Here is an 18270-nt window from a genome sequence, read left to right on the forward strand (position 1 = left end):
AAACAGTTAAACAGTGAGGTATATAAAAAGACACATTGCCCTTCCAGGTTATCAAAATGGTACATTTGTAACATCTCGGAAGCGCCTTGAGGCATTAAGGTGAAGCCTTCAGAGTGGTTTTAGGTAGAGAGAGAGCAAAGGTGACGTTGAGCTGCGTCATGGGAGGGGGAGGTAGCTAAAGAAAGACATACTAAATGCATCAAGGACATCATAATACCTTATCCGCAAAATCTTGGGAACGTCTAATGGGAAGTTGAGCATTTCAGTTCTTCAAAAGAGCATATCTACAGTATCTTATAAACGGTCAAGGGATTGAAGCGAAAATTTTGGGACTGCTGGAGAAAGAAAGAAGAAGATGGGAAAAGCATAATTCAAATGTTGAGTTAGTGGGGAGGGGCTAAGCACTTTGTCGTTTACCAACCAAAACATTTTTGCGCTCTGCACTATATGCTCCTATGTGATCTATAATCCATACACAGTGCATTATCGATAATAGCCAAATGACACTCTGTATTCCCAAATTACCAAAGGAGTGTATCTGCAACATCTTGGGAATAGCTTGGGGTATAAAAATCGGGGTACACTGCACTTTAACTAAGGAAAAAATCAAAACTTTCAGGCAGTTTTAACAGGAGGAGGAACCGTCACCTGAAAGTGGAGCAATGGCTTTGGAGGAGAAAGTAAAATTAAATAAAATGACACTATGTGCATCCAATATATAAAATACTATATTTATAATATCTTGGGAATGGTTTTTGGGTTTGATTTAAAATTTTCTGGCTGCATAAAAGAAGGAAAAAGGAGAAAAAGAATTGGCGGGGAAAACTCTAGGATCCACAAGCTCGCATTAAAACCTCTGGTGATACAAAATAAAATTCTTCCATGATTCGCTTCCACGACCTACTACTCACCAAACTTTCTGTTAAAAAAGGTGTCAGTAAAAGAAAACTAAGTGCAAATTAGACCTTGATGGTACAGTTCTTTGTTATACCAAGTCAGGATTTCACTTCCTTGCGTACTTAGTCAGACACTACTAATTTTTTTTTCTTGTTTTTTTTTTTCACACCGAACTGAAACTTAGCTCCGTTTTTCACAATCACCATCCTTTTTTAATATACAGTTGAACAAAAAATTGGAAAACTTCTTGACATTACCAAATTATACATCTTATTATGAAGTTTCGTGCGACAAAACAAATGTCGTGTACTTGGAACAGGTCCTCAAAGAGTGCCGATCAGCATTAAATCTAAAATTATGCGTAAATTAAACAACAGGAAAATTCCTTGCCCCAGGGGCCGTGGGGGTTATATTATCCCCAGAAGCACAGTTACTGGACCTTTTAACTATGCTGAATCAAATGGCTACCCTATTGGCTATCCAGTAGATATCCGGTGAAGAAATGTATGCAAAATCGCTACAAATGTCATCTTGGCAACCCTTCACCTTTTGCTTCAAAACCTGTGACTTTCTACCATTTCGCGGCAAAAACCTGTGAATCTGTGACCATCAAAAAACAAAAACAAAAAAAAACTGTGACACTTTACAGGAAACTTGAGATGGTTGCAGCCCTACTTGCCACACATCCAAGCACCGCACCTCCAGGTATACCATAATGAATGCTACATTTACAGTCTTTATTTAATTCACGCACAATATTTGATTTGACGCTGATCGGCACTCCCAGAGGAGCTAATCCAAGTACACATTTGTTTTCTCGCACAGAACTTCATAATGAGATGTATAATTTTAAGAATGTCAAGGGGTTTCCAATTTTTTGTGGAACTGTATATTGACAAAAAAAAAAAGGATTGTGATTGTGAAAACGGAGCTAAGTTATAGTTCGGTGTAAAAAAAAAAAAAAAAAAAAAAAAAAAAAAAAAAAAAAAAAAAAAAAAAAAAACCTGATGGACCTATAGAGAGTTTTAATAATATATTTCTTAATCAATTTCCGTCTCGTGATGCAAGTGCTGTTTGACTAAGCACACAAGGGCATGAAGTCCTGACCTGGTATAGCAAAGAGCTGCTGTACCGTAAAGGTCTAATTTGCACTTAGTCCTCTTCTACTGACAGCTTTTTAAACAGAAAGTTAGGTCGTGGATCCTACAGTTTTCCCCGCCAATTCTTTTAGCAGAAAGGCTGGCATGCTACAGCTTGTAAGAAGTACAGTGTGTTAACGACCCTTTTGTCGTCCCCCATTCCTTACGCATCAATATTTCAGCAGAAGGAAAGGCAATGTTCATCTTGTTTGAACAGGAATCAAGCTTCAATGTTCCCTCCATGTGACTAAGAACAAAAGACCCCTTCAACCCCACTACCCCCTCTCCACCAACGTTTTAGCAGAAAGATGAAATTTGACACCTTGTTTGATTCTGAATTATAAAAGATTTTCAATCACCAAGATTGGAGGCACGAAGGGAGTTTTACACCTGGCCTATTTTTTTGTAAATTCGACGCATTGCCTTGGGTTGCTCTTTATTCAAGGCTTTTCTAAGTTATTCTTGGCTTGCAATTAGTATAGCTGCTTTGGAAATTAATTCATCTTATCGCCAAAACAGACTCAGTAGCATTGCATGTTTCCCGTCAAGATGACACTAATCAAGACTTTCGAAATCAGCCTTCCAGATCTTTCTGAGAAAAATCTAGAAAAATGTCATCCTCGAACAAAGCGAAAACAAGGATGAAATATATATAAGTATAACAGAAACAATAAAAAAGGTTTATATTATTCCACTCTTCTGCATCTTTACTATTTCTAATAGACATAACAGATTTGCTTTTTTTATTTCTTCGAACACATGCAATATACACGCACATGCAATGCACATGCACGCATATGGTCACATTCATGTAAAGACACGTATCTTTGGACATAAGAATACACCCAAAATCCGATACACAAGCCTTCAAATTAATATAATCAATTAATATAATAATTCAAATTCAACAATAATAATTCAATGATCAATAATAATAATGAATTCAATAATAATTCAAATATAATAATTCAAATAATTCAATTAATATAATGCAAGCGACAGCCGTGTGCACACAAAAAAGGAATGTGCGGATACAAGTATGTTCACTATATACCAATTATTTCTAACGTTTTTACTGTTGCACCCCTCCTCACATGCAAAATCATGCTTGACTGCCTGATAAATCGCTTTACTGCCTACAAGGTTAACAATTAATGAACTCAATTTTTAGAATTACTTCGATATATATTTTACAATTAAATAAAAAACAAGTTCTTTAACTGAAAATAAAGAGCGACATTAAAATTTAAACGAACAGAAATTACTCCGTACATGAAAGGGGCTACTCGCTCCTCAGTGCCCTGCTCAGTACACTAGAGTTTGACTCTTTCTCTCAACTCTACTATTTAAAACAGTAAAAACTTTAACGTAAAAAGCACGGTGGAGTAATGTTTTTGACCTGAGGAGGGAGTAGCCCCTTTCTTGTACGGAGTAACTTCTGTTCGTTTGAAATTTTAATGTCGCTCCTTACTTTCAGTTAAAAAAAAACTTGTTTTTTTTTTAATTTAATTTCGAGCGTTTTTGATATAATTCATGTTTTAGTTTTGGCTCTCCGCACATAAATAATTAAAACGAAATCAGCATATTTTTTTTGCTAAATGGCTTTCTCATAGTTTTGACCAGAAGATTTTGAGAAAAAATAGAGCGGGGGAGGAGGCCAAGCTGCCCACCCAATTTTTTGGTTACTTAAAAAGGCAACTAGAACTTTTAACTTTTACGAACTTTCTTATTAGTAAAAAATATACGTAACGTACGAATCAACTTACGTAACGAACTTCTATATTCGTATATTTTTATTACGTATATGAGGGGCTTCGACCCCTCATCAACACCTCACTCTTTACACTAAAGCTTAAATTTTGGCCCAATTCCTTAAGAATGACCCCTGAATCACAAAGGCCGTAGAATAAATAGCTAAAATTACTAAAAATACATTAGGGTAAAGAGCGAGGGATTAGGAGGAGTGAACCCCTCAAATGCGTAACAATTTCTGTTCGTTTTAAGTTTTAATGTCGCTCCTTACTTTCAGTTGAGAAAGCTTTTTCATATCTATTTTTTCATTGTTTTTAAATGATGCTAGAAAATCCCGCACCCCCTTCATGGAAATTCTCTTCCCCCATGACATACTCCTCCATGGAAATATCCTCCCAAGTGACCACCTAACCTCCACCCCCCCAGCCCCACAAAAAACATCAGAAAACGTCTGTACACTTTCCTATAACCATTATTATATGTAAACACTGGTCAAAGTGTGTGACTTGCAGCCCCTCCCAAGGGGACTCTGGGGGAGTGAGTCGTCCCCAAAGACATAGTTATCAGGATTTTCGACTATGCTGAATAAAATTTCTATCTCAGAATTTTGATCTGGTGACTTTGGGGGGGGGGGGGGGGAAATGAGCGTGGGGGGCCTATGTACCCTCCAATGTTTTGTCTTTCGACTGCATAATTGTCTTTCGGCTGTCAAACATTTGAACCAGTATTGCCAACTTGAAATAATTGTACTGTTTTTTGTACAATTTAGAGGTCCTGTTATAATGCGCTGTGTTTGAAATTATTTCGGTACAATACAAATTTTCCAGTACATTTTGGTTTTACGTGCTCTTTATTTACTTGGATATCTGTTCAAGCTTTAGTTTGACGAAATTTTCTTTCTGTTATGGGGAATTTTAACCTGCTATTCAGATGGTATAAACTAATCTCTTTTGGTATAATTTTAGTCAGAAAACCGATACAATCTATTCCAAAGCGTTTTCAAAGCTGATCTGAACCTTATCAAATTTGGCCAGTTTCGCCACCTTGTCATGTACAATATGGGCTACCAAGCAAACCACAAATATTTTTGCCTTAGAGTTGCAATGTCCTAATGAAGTTCCATGTCAAAGACGTTTCAAAATACAAAGGCACTGATTTTCAGAAAACTCAGTAAAATTTTGACAAATGCGTTACGGATATTTCCAGCATTATGCTTCGTCATTGAATACAACTAAGGTGACAGGCTCTTTTAAATTTAGCAAATGCTTTCTGTCGTAGGAGAGTCATCCCTTTAGACTTACCTATCGGCAGGACCACCACGTTCGACAGTAATGATAGATATGGGTCGAGATAATGGAGTCCAGAGTGATGCGATGAAGCATGACGAAAGTAATTGACAGCGTCTTTTTATAAGGGAAATATAAGAGTCAGATCTTTTGCGGTCTTGCATGGGAAAGTTAGATTCAAAATTAAAAAAAATTAAGAATTTTCAACAAAAATGAGGAGCAACATTAAAACGAACAGAAATTATTACACATTTGAGGGGATATCTCGCTCTTTACGCTAAAGTTTATTTTAATACTTTTAAAAGACAATTTACTCTAATTTAAACTAAAATATTAATTTTAAACTTTCTTTAATAATATAGTAAAATTTAAAACTTTTCTTTAAATATATAGTAAACTTTCTTTAATTTTATTAGTTAAGCCTATGTATGTGTGTGGGGGGGGGCTCTAAACATTGTCCTTTTCAATTCTTCATGTCCGTTTGAAAAGTAATATTCATCGACACTACCTAATCCTTTCTATGCACATTTCACTGATAAAAAAATTTCTATTTTATTTAATTCGATTCCATTTTATTTCTACAATACTTCCGTAATATTTTATTTCATTTTATATTAAAAGCGTCAATAATAGTTCTTTTTCTATTAGGCTAGAATATTAAGTTGGAACTCCTGTTTAGTAAGACCCTCTTAGCGCATGTTAATAGTTCAAAACAGATTGATATCCGACTAGCGAATTTTTTAAATACCTTTCATAAGTCAATTACGATCTTACTAAATGCCTTCCGTTAGCTAATCAGAGGCAGCGCAATAGCGCTGTATGTTTCTGATATTAAATTTTGATATTCAATGTAGGTTTTTGATATTAAAAGGAATAAATTTGACAGCTTTAAGAAAGTAAAATATTTTGTATAATATTCGATTTAAAAAGTGTTTTATAATGACGAAGACCACACTGCCTTTCCATAATACAACTACAGAAGAAAGAATAGTGAGGACTTTTTTTCCCAAGACAGTGAACCAAAGTGAACATCTAAGGGCCATCTTCAGCAAAGAAAATAATAAACAATAAAACGCTTACAATAAAAGTTTTCTGTCAAAAATCCATTCTTTTATTTAAGATAGCCTTGGGATCATTACTTCTTAACGAAAAGTTCAGCCAAGACTGCTTGATAAAAGCTAACATTTTACAAGCTAAAAAGGTTCATTCATTGAACTAACTGTATTTATTAAAAATTTGAATAATTTCTTATTGCGATTAAATAAAAAAAAACAATTTTTTTTTTAATGAAAGTAAGGAGTAACATTAAACCTTAAAACGAACAGAAATTACTCCGTATATGAAAGGGGCCTTTCCTCCTCAACGCCTCGTTCTTTACGTTAAAGTTTGACACTTTCTCCTAACTCTATTTTTAAAACAGTAAGAAACTTTAGCGTACAGAGCGGGGCGTTGAGGAGGAAAAGCCCCTTTCATATACGGAGTAATTTTTTTTCATTTTAAGTTTTAATGTTGCTCCTTCTTTTCATTTAAAAAAAAGCTTGTTTTTTATTTTAATTTCTGGGCGTTTTTGAATTAATGCATGTTTTGATCTTGGCTCTCCGCACATAAATAATTAAAAGAAATTAGTACATTAATTAATTGCAATTAATCGGAAGATTTTGAGAAAGAATGAGAGAGGGAGGAGGCATAGTTGCCCTCCAATGTGTAGATTAATTAAAAAAAGCAACTAGAACTTTTAATTTTTTACAAACATTTTCATTGGTAAAAAGTATACGCAACTTACGAATAAACTTACGTAATATTCGTAGATTCGAACTTCTATATTCGTATGTTTTTATTGCGTATATGAGGGGGTTCAACCCTCGTCGATACCTCGCTCTTTACACTAAAGCTTAAATTTTGTCCCAATTCCTTAAGAATGACCCCTGAATCACAAAGGCCGTAGAATAAATGGTTGAAATTACTAAAATACTTTAGCGTAAAGAGTGAGGTATAACGAGGAGGTAAACCCCTCATATGCGTAATAATTTTTGTTCGTTTTAAGTTTTAATGCTGCTCCTTACTTTCAGTAGAAAAACTTTTCATTTATTTTTCATTGTATTTTTTAATAATGCTTGAAAATCCTGCGTCCCCTTCATTGAAATTCTCTTCCCCCATGAGAAGTTTCTCCATGTAAATATCCTCCCACGTAACCCCCCCTCAAATCTCCCCCTAAACCAAAAAATTCCCCCTGAAAACATCTGTACATTTCCCAGTAACCATTACTATATGTAAACACAGGTCAAAGTTTGTAACTTGCACTCCCTCCAACGGGGACCGCAGGGGAGTAAGTCGTCCATAAGGACATAGTTATTAGGTTTTTCGACTATGGTGAATAAAATGGCTATCTCAGAATTTTGATCCAGTGACTTTTGGGAAAAAATGAGCGTGGGAGGGGGCATAGGTGTCCTCCAATTTTTTGGTCACTTAAAAAGGGCACTAGAACTTCTAATTTCCGTTAGAATGAGCCCTCTCGTGACATTCTAGGACCACTCAGTCGATCGATCTGCACTGGAAAAAAAACAAATTAAAAAAACAAACAATAAAACAAATAAACACGCATCCGTGATCTGTCTTCTGGCAAAAAAATGCGAAATTCCACATTTCTGTAGATAAGAGCTTGGAACTTCTACAATAAGATTCTCTGATACTCTGAATGTGATGGTGTGATTTTCGTTAAGATTGTATGACTTTTAGGGGGTGTTTCCCCTTATTTTCTAAAATGAGGCAAAGTTTCTCTGGCTCGTAACCTTTGATGGATATAACTGATTTTAATGAAACTTATATATTTAAAATCAGCATTAAAATGCGACTCTTTTGATGTAACTATTGGTATCAAAATTCCATTTTTTTTAGTTTCGGTTACGATTGAGCCGGATCGCTCCTTACTACAGTTCGTTACCACGAACTGTTTGATATTTGCCCTCTCTGCAGCTAATCCTTTAGCTCGTTTGGGATTGGGCTTGTTTTTATTCGTTCCTATATTTGTTTTATTTTGAAATAGATTAAAAAAAAAAATGGATCAAATGGCCAACCCAGTTTACAATCCTAAGATAAGTCCTGGACCTGCGATTGTAAATATTCCATCTAAAAAGCTTAGCTGTGTTGAAGAAAAAGTCCTAGAACAGGGGTCAAAATTTTCGTTTTTACCGAAACAGGTTTCAGTTGCAGACTTGGTAGCATCTTTAGAATCCTTTCTCCACAAATGTAGTGCTCTTGTTTCAAATCCGGACAGAGTTAGATCTTGTTTGATTAACACTCTTTACAATACTTCATTAAAGCTTCCTAATTCTCCCAATAACACAATGAAAAAATCATATGACACAAAAGTTTTGAACAAACTCCGTAATGATTCCTCAATAATAATCACTAAAGCCGATAAAAGGAACTCCTTAGTAATTATGAATAAAACAGATCATGATAGTAAAATTCAGTCACATTTAAATGATACAAATACTTATGTTAAATCAAACCATGACCAGACTGATCAATTTGCTCAAAAAGTTATAAAAGAATTAAAAACTCCGAAAGAAAATGGTAGAATCACTCCACAGTTGTACAATAGATTTCTCCCTCGTGGTGTTTTTTGCTCAAAGTTTTATGGATAGCCAAAATTGCACAAACAAGGTATTCCTCTAAGACCCATTGTAGCAAGTACAAAATCACCTGCCTTAAACATTGGAAAATGGTTATGAACTGCATTTGAACCATTGCATCACTCCCAAAAATCTTATATAAAAAATTCAGTTGATCTTGTAAAAAAATTGAAACAGATAGACATTTCTGAAAATTCCATATTAAGCAGCTTTGATATACTTTCCATGTATACTAGTATTGATCTTTCAAAATCTGAGCAATAATTACAAAATAAACTGGAAAACAACTATCATCTAATCGAAGAGTCAGCGATAGGTCTAGACATTGATGTTCTTATGCATTTGGTTAAATTATGCAACAAACATTCCATGCACTTCCAGTTTCGAGATTCATATTACAAACAGGTAAGGGGCCTTCCTATGGGGGCATCTCTATAGGCCTACTCGCAAATATTTTCGTCGAGAATCTTGAAAATTTGGCCCTGGATTCGTATTTTCTTAATCATGTGGTTTTGGGGACGTTTCACGGACGATGTAATTTCAGTTTGAAATTATGGCGAAAGGGAACTTAAAGGTTTTCTAGAACATTTAAATACTTACGATAGAAACCTGCAATTTACTCTAGAGACCGAAATAGATGGAAAATGCCTTTTTTATATGTATTGATAATACGCAGTGTGAATAAACTTGATTTTACCGTTTACTGAAAACTTACGCATAATAATACATACCTTCACTTCAAATCTAACCATCTTCCACAGGTTAAAAGAGGTGTGGTAATACCTCTTGTGGAAAGAGTACTTAATATCTGTTCAGAGCCGTATATTAAAAAGAATTAAATCTTATTACAGACATACTTTTTGGCAACGGGTACCCAATGTCTCTAATAAATACTGTTATTGCTCAAAGACTAAAGAAGCATTCTTCTAAAGCTTTAAATCCCACACCAGAAAACGATTCGAATAATCCCACAAGCACGATTTACCTACCTTATATTCCAAAAGTTACTTCAAAACTGAAAAAAGTTTGTTTAAAAAACAATTTACGTGTTGTATTCACAAGTAATTTAAGTATAACCAGATCTACGCTGCATGGGCAACGTGAGGTGTTGCGGCAACCTTTGCTCGGCTTCGCCGAGTAAAGTGTTGCGAGAGCAACACTTTGGTTTTGTTTCCTCGCTGCGACTAAACGCTGAAGTTGTTAATCTGTAAGGATGCTAAAATACATACTAGGTACACCAACTCGCAAAAGTTGCAAACTCCTCATTGCTAAAGATGATTGTAGCCTTACAGCCGATTATTACTTACAAGTCCCCTACATGTCTTACCACTGGAACCAAATTGGTCTTACCATCAAATACAACGGAAACAAAAAATAGGTACACCAACTAGTAAGAGTTGCGAACCCCTCATTGCCGAGGATGATTATGAGCTAACAGCCGACTGTTGCTTACAACTCCCCTATATGTCTCACAATTGGTATCGGCCTATTTTTGGTTTCAGTGTGTACCTTACTACTGAAGTTGTCAACCCCTTGAAACTTTCAAACTGGTATATCTCATGAAGGAATTTTTGTATAAAAAAATGGATGACATATACTTTGATCAGCTCATCAAAAGCTATCGACTGCCGTCGAAAAAAAAATCTATCTGTCTTAGTTCAAAAGTTGACTTTTTTGCCGTAGGCCAACTTTCTAACGTCATCACTTAGAAAGGAGCAAAGGATAAACTCTAATTTCTTTAGCAATGAGAGAACTTTAAAGTTTAAGAGGCGGATCTGATACCATTTCTCTACTGCAATCCTAAGTGCGAAAAACTGAATGATAAACTCAGCCGAAATCACGACAGCACTTTCGGACCCGTGGGAAAATGCCGCTTTTTTGCTTCTCTAAATTTTTCTATTTATCACTCAAAGAAGATATATTGGCTGTGGGGCAGGGTAACTGTCGCATATATTTAACACTTATAGATTTTAGTCCATCTTCAATTTGAAACTGGTGCCTGCCTGCTTGCCTGCTAGAACGGAGCTTTCCACTCGAAAGCAGAAACATGGTTTGATGAAACGAAAGCTTGGCTGCATAACTTCAGATAGTCCTCTCTGACATAGGCTATACAACTCCTCTTCACTTCACACACTATAGGCTCTGGCTCAAGGACAAGCAAAAACCATCCTTTTTGGCCCCAGGCAAGAATTCTACGAAGCTTTCCAAAATGTAAAGTCATATTCATCAATCCGGCCTAAGGTCCACACTTTCCGTAAAAACCGCAGAGGTTAGACCCTTACCACTTTCTAGCAATAAGCTGAAATCGGGGTGCTAGGAACAAAAAAAAAAAAAAAAAAAAACACGACAAAACCAAAGTGTTGCTCTCGCAACACAATGAATCTTCTCAATTCTGGTAAGGATAAAACCCCAGTTACTCGTCTAAGAGAGGTGTATCAAATACCATGTGGTTGTGGAAATTATTACATTGGTCGAACTCACCAAAGTTTAGGAACAAGGTTACAGCAACACAAAGAAAGTATTGAAAAAGCATTAAAATCTAGAAATACCTCCATATCTTTCGATTCAGCTATTAAGCAATCATATTTTTGAAAATACAAACCATTATGTTCTATTTGACGAAACAATTCTAATTAGCAATGACCTAGGAATCAAACAAACTGTCCGCGAGGCGATCGAAATCAAACGAAACTTAAATAATAATACATCCCTAAATAGAGACTTGGGTGAATACACACTCAACCCTATGTACACAAAATTAATTACAGAAATAATCAAATTCAAAATAAAACAAAAATAGGAACGAATAAAAACAAGCCCAATCCCGAAAGAACTACAAGATTAGCTGCAGAGAAGGCAAATGTCGTAATAAGAAATTATTCCAATTTTTAATAAATACAGTTAGTGAAATGAATGAACCTTTTTAGCTTGTAAAATGTTAGCTTTTATCACCGAGTCTTGGCTGAACTTTTCGCTAAGATGTAGTGATGCCAAGGCTATCTTGAAAAAAGAATGGATTTTTAACCGAAAACTTTTATTGTAAGTGTTTGATTGTTTATTATTTTCTTCGCTTAATGGCCGAAATATTCAAAGGGGTTTTGTTGGTTCACTGTCTTGGGAAAAAAAAGTCCTCATTATTCTCTCTTCTGTAATTATAAAAGTGTTTTAAATTTCCATTAAAAGGACAGAGGGAGGGCATTGTTTTTTTCAGTGAAAATTACAGATAAACGAACTACCGTCTTTTAAGACATAATCACGTTAGGGGGTAAGACCCTCACCCCCCAGAACAATTTTTGCAAAAATATTTTTATTTCTTTTTATTTTAAGAGAACGCTAACATGGATGCACCTCCGCCACCACAGAAATTCAATCCCATTGGTGGCGTGGAAATACCTCAACGCTTTACTGAAACACAAAACAATATACTAGTTTTAGTACAGCAAATGGAAAACGATTAAGAACATATTTTCAAAAAAAAAGGCATTTAAAATTGTTGCTTTTTTCGTTTAATTTTGTACTATTTTTGCATAATGAGATCAATTTAATTATTGGATCTCGTTTTGGATCTGAAAAGGACATTTCATCATTAGTTTGTTGAGAAGTCTGAAGGAAAGTCATCTTGACAGTATTAGGACTGCAGATTAACTTTAAAATGTGAATCTAAACTTGAAATTCTCCTTGTATAGAGAGAAACAACTGGATTTCCGGAGTTTATATTATTGTTTATTTGTTCTTCATTTCGTTCAGTGCTAAAACATGGTTTTTATTATTCAAAATTGTATTTTAATCACTGTTGGCATTATAGCTAGTGAGACCAAAATTTTACCTGATAGACCCATCCATTTTTTTTTGTATGCTGTTAACTGAGTTTACAGTTATTAAAATGATATTTATTTTTATGTTTAAGTTTTAACATAATTTAAATTGTATACTGAAAATTACTGATTACACCACTGCTGTGAGACTATGAAAAGAATCATAGATTAGTTTGTTGTTCTCAGGCTACGTACTCACTTTTGACTCCTAAATCAATATATGTGTTTCTTATGCTGGATTTATGTGTTTTTAAGCAAAGTGCTAATTTTCCATAATCATACCAACATATGGAAAAATCCATGTTTTGATGGAAAAAACAAAAATGTTTTATCTGGCCAAGCATAGCACTAGTGATGGACATTTTCTACAACCGACTGGTCACATCATAAGCCAAATTGACAATATTCTTAATGTTAACCAAATGGCATGTGTCGTAGAATTTGTCGCACCAGACTTACCTATCGGCAGGACCACCTGGTCTGACATTAATGATAGTGATGGGTCGACAGAATGATGGATTTTTGTGAACTCCTCCTCTCAAAGTAAACCCAAATCCGCTGGAATCTCGCGAGAGAGTTATTTGAGTAGTTTTCGATGATGTATATGACGACCCTAGAAAAAAGAAGAGGAATTAGCTCAAATTTTCTCATTTATCAATTTTGACAAGCGGCAACAATGAACTGCCCCCATTACATGTCTGCTTAGTCAACAAAAAAGCTAAAAGGACTTGGACTGACGGAAACCATTCTAGTTGTCAAAATAGAAAAGGAACTTGAAGCAATTCACTTTCTTTCACTATAAAAATGAGCACCCACAAAAAAAAATTATGAGGGTTAGGTGACATTTGACGAAGAATTTATAATTTTTCTGCATTAATATTTTAAAGCTCCTATTTTTTTGTATTTTTGGATTTTTCAGTCAGTTAAATAAATGGACAGTCCATCCCTATTCCCTACGCAGGTATTCTTAATCATTGATCAAACAAAAAATTCAAACTTAGAAAATGTAACAGAAAACTGAAAAAGGACGTTTGGCCTAGCGCACTCAGAATAAATATAAACCAAGTATAAAAAAAACATGAAGAAATACATGTAAGAGAAAAAAAATTCTGAAAATATAAACCACTAAAATATCAAATGAGATAGTGAGGATCTGATACCCAATGAAAACTTTAAAAAAACAGCATGGCGGTGATTACAAATATATATTTGGAAGAATTGGAAATGAGAATACAAAGCCATAGTTCATTAAAGAATCGTACAAGGGCCTCAAATCTGCATTAATATCTCTATGTATCTTTTAAGAAAAATATACAATGCAGTGTAACACATTTTTGTTATAATTCTGTATAGCTCGAATCACCTAAGGTATCTTCATTCATTTTTTATACTAAAAAAACATCATAATTTGCCGTATTCTTTTTTTCTTGTTCAGAATTTACTGCTTTTTTTTGGTCAGACATTATACATTTTCCAGATAGTACTAAATTCTAATGGCCATTGCGCAAATGAAGAGTAAGAAAATATGTTTTTATTTTTAAACGATTAACTTTTGCTTGTTTGTCTGTGTATGCACTTTAGATGAAAATGCGTTTTTTATCCGTTCAACTTGCATTTGAAAGGGTAGTCAGGTAAGCTTTTGTGATAATCACGATTAGAATCAAAGAGAAAAAAGCACAGAGGCAGGGGGAAGGGGAAGTCCCCTCCCTATATCTTAGAAAGCTAATAAAATTAATGAAAACTAAATAAAATTACTCCTTCCTCCTATATTTTGAATTCTTATTTTTGAATTTGTTTATTTATTTTCTAATAATAAATTTATTTTGAATTTATTTTCTAGATTTGAATCTTATTTTTGTGACTTATTTTACGAGCCAATAATTTTATTGCCGCCTTTTTTGGAAGAGAGAGCGCAATCCCCCTCGCTTTTCCTGTTGTTGTATTTACCCATTGTTGCTATGCCAAGTTTTTAGCCATTAAAAAGAACACGGAAATCCGATTGGTTTTCCTAAATGAAACTTTCAGCCTGTAAAAAGAATAACAAGCTTTTGAACCAAAGAAGTTGAATAACGTGACATAAAAATAAGAACATATATTTTTCTGAGGTATAGAGGTATTATGAGGTATATGAGGTATTTCTGTATAAACAAAGAAAGATACAAACTGGCTATACAATATGACAAACGTTTGATGTGTCTAATAAACAAATTCCCTGTTTCTCTGTTTTAGAATTATGAAAAAATACGGCAGAAGATGGTCATATCGGTACCCGAAGAACCATGAAAAATGAGAATAAAAGGAAGAAATATTCTTCATATTCAAGATAACTTCAACACGTTTTAATTTAAACATCACTCTTTACATTAATTTGAAAACTGTTTTTGCAGTGTTTTTGTGTAATTCATTTAAAATATAAGAAAACAGCCATAAATGGTATCCTGGAACAGCCTGATGCTTGGAAAATGAAGGCTGAAAAGAAGCATTTCTATTTAAGAATCAATTTAAGAATCAAGTCTACTATTTAAAACAGTAAAAATATTAATCAGCATTAAAATACGATTCTTTTGATGTAACTATTGGTATCAAAATTCCGTTTTTTAGAGTTTTGGTTACTATTGATCCGGGTCGCTCCTTACCGGGTTGCCTCGGGAGGAGAGTCTTGTAGCCATTGTATTGCAGTAACTGCTTGTAACCGATGTATTATTGGGCTTGAGACATTTTATTCACTTAAAAAGGGCAACAGAAATGGTAATATCCTTCCAATACATTTCACGACTCACGTCATCTCTCACATTGTTGACTAAGGCTCAAGAACAAGCAACTACAATCGTATTTGGCCCCATGCAAGAACTATGTAGAGGTAAATGTTTTTTTGTTTTTTTTTTATCTGATTGAAAATTCAGGCTGTGAAAACATTTCAGTTGGAGCTGTAGAGCCGAGGCGACCTCAACTAGAAACAATTTTTTTTTATTCTTAACACCTTTTTTCTTTTTTCTTCCGGTCAGGAATGAATAATCAATATACTTTAGACTCTCTCTACATTCACTAGTATTTTTTTTTTTAGCAATCCTGGTTGGTATGGTGATGATGCAAGGACAATAAAATAAACGCCTCGAGATTAAATTGTCTTCAGTAAAGCGCAAATGACGTCCTGGTCTTTAAAACGCTTAGAGGACATTAAATCTACTCCTTTTTATGGTAGTTCCTGTTCGCTTTAAGTTTGCTTAACTAAAAAAAACAAGTTTTTTCAAATGAAAGTAAGGAGCAACATAAAAACTAAAACGAACCGAAATTATTACATATATGAAGGGTTCGCTCCCTCATCAGTACCTCGCTCTTTACGCTAAAGATCAAATTTCGTTCTAATCCTTTAAGGGAAACCCCTTAATCACACAAGCCGTTTAATTAGAATAAATAGCTCTTTTGAAAGTACTAAAAAAAACTTTAGCGTAAAGAGCGAGGTATTAACGACGGGGCGAACCCCCTCATATGCGTAATAATTTCTGTTCTTCTTAAGTTTTAATGTTTCGCCTTACTTTCAGCTGAAAAAACTGATTTTTTATTTAATTTTTGATTTTTTTTTTTAATAATACTGGGAAAACCGACGTTCCCTTTATAGAAGATTGTCTTCCCCGATGAAAAATTCCTCCATGGAAAGATCTTCCCACGTAACCCCCCCCCAACCACCAGAAGAAATCCTCCCTGAAAACGTCTGTAAACTTCCTAATAACCAATAATACATGTAAACAATGGGCAAAGTACATAACTTGCAGTCCTTCCCCTCTGGAACTGTTGGGGATTAAGTCATTCTCAGAGACATAGTTATTAGATTTCTCGAATATGCTGAACAAAACGGCTATCTCAAAACTTGGATCCGATGACTTTTGGGAAAAAACGCGTGGGAGGGGGCCTAGTTGCCCTCTAATTTTCTTGGTCACTTGAAAAGGTTACTAGAGTTTTAATTTTCGTCCGAATGAGCTCTCTCGCGATATCCTAGGACCACTGTGTCGATACGATCACTCTTGGGGAAAAAAAACACCCATCCATGATCTTTTTTCCGGAAAAAAAAATACAGAATTCCACATTTTCGCAGATAGAAGCTTGGAATCTCTACCGTAGGTTCTCTGATACGCTGAGTCTTATGTTGTGATTTTCATTAAGATTTTATGACTTTTAGGGGGTACCTCATAATTACTATACAGTCTCCAATTTCCAGGGGGTCATCCCCTCTGCCCCCCAGCTCTGGGCACCCATGCTCCCATTCAAATCTTAGGTTAGGTCAAATTAAGTTAAGGTTGAATGTAATTGATGCTTACCCCCTTTTTTCAAAATTAAAGGCAAATTTTATCAGGCTCGTAAAATTTGATAGTTAAGACTAAGCTTTACAAATCTTTCATGCTTAAATCAGCATAAAGCTCCAATTCTTTTGATGTATCGATTGGTATCGAAATTTCGTTTTTTAGAGTTCCGGTTGCTATTAAGCCGGGTCGCTCCTTACTTACAGTTCGCTAACATGAACTGTTTGATATGATTATTATATGCTTTTATTTTCATCAATCGAGAACTTTCCTACAATTAAACAAGGTCTAGTGCAGGCAACACGAAGTAAACGAGTCTGAAAAAAGAACAAATAAACAAAAAAAAAAATAAAAAAACTTTGTTTTCTAGGAAATTACTTTAGGGAAGGGTTACATTTAGAACACATCTTTAGACTAATTATTCTGATTTAGGTACTATCAGCAGAACAAACTTGTCGTGAATCAAGCTATTTAGCTACTGATGTTGTTATTATTATTATTCTGATCATGTCTTCACAATGGATTGTCGTGAAGGGTGTGTGTGGAAAGGGTCAATGGATCACATAGCCACTAAAGTGAACATTGTCGAAGACCGGTGATCCATCAAAGTGAATTTGAATGCTATGAAGTATTAAACATACTACCATCCAATGGATATCAAATTAAATTGCCGGGGGCTCCCGGACACTCTGAAATCAGGGGTAGTGAAATGGCAAATGAAATAACTAAGGTTAGTGAGTCCCTGATATACTAAGGACTGCTGGCTTTCATTTTCATCTCTCAGAACTGCTGGAAACCAGTAATATGGAAGTGAAGCTATGAGAGGATTGAGTAACATTGGCATAAAAGGTAAGTTGCAAAGAAACAAATGAAGGGATTCTAGAGCTTAAGGCCGGACGCTCCTCCAAAAATTATACTGCCTGTTAGTTCTTTTTCAATCGCGGCATATCACACAAATACTCAAGGTTATCAGATTTCACTGCCGTCATTAAACTCAAGGGGTTTCTCACTGAAAATTACGACTAATGTATATTCATTTACTCGTAATTCGACAAGTAAATAGGAATATTTATTTGGAAAAGAACTATTATTCGAGGAGAAAATTAGAGAGATTATTATTCGAGATTTTTTTTTGGAGGAGGGGGGTTCAGCTCTTACGAAAGAAATACCAGGAAAACACAGGAAAATTAAACATTTCGCTGACAAAATTAAGCATTATACAAATTTAAGGTGGGTGAATCCCTCGCCTGCGTGTGTGCCTGTGGTCTGGTCATCATTATTTGCCAGGAGACGCGGTATAAAATTGTGGAAATTACAAATAAAAAGAACATATTTTCTGGTTTTTGCTTCATGCAGACCTATTTAGAAAAATATAATTTAAATAATTGCTCGCAGCGAAGTGACAAATTTATTTAATTTTATCAAAAAGTTCGTGGTAACGAACTGTA

At 34.8% G+C, this 18270-nt stretch overlaps 1 protein-coding gene across 8 annotated transcripts in view; it reads right to left on the reverse strand.

The window, feature by feature from the left end:
* The window catches only part of LOC136034577 (glutamate receptor-interacting protein 2-like), a 353116-nt gene that overhangs the window by 151491 nt on the left and 183355 nt on the right, over window positions 1-18270 (reverse strand). For all 8 annotated transcript variants that reach the window (XM_065715826.1, XM_065715825.1, XM_065715828.1 and 5 more), the window contains one exon: window positions 12984-13137. In XM_065715826.1, the coding sequence (XP_065571898.1) occupies window positions 12984-13137 (154 nt within the window). The remainder of the gene's footprint in view (window positions 1-12983; window positions 13138-18270) is intronic.

This window comes from Artemia franciscana, chromosome 13 (assembly GCF_032884065.1).
Source record: "Artemia franciscana chromosome 13, ASM3288406v1, whole genome shotgun sequence".
Taxonomy (NCBI): Eukaryota; Metazoa; Arthropoda; class Branchiopoda; order Anostraca; family Artemiidae; genus Artemia; species Artemia franciscana.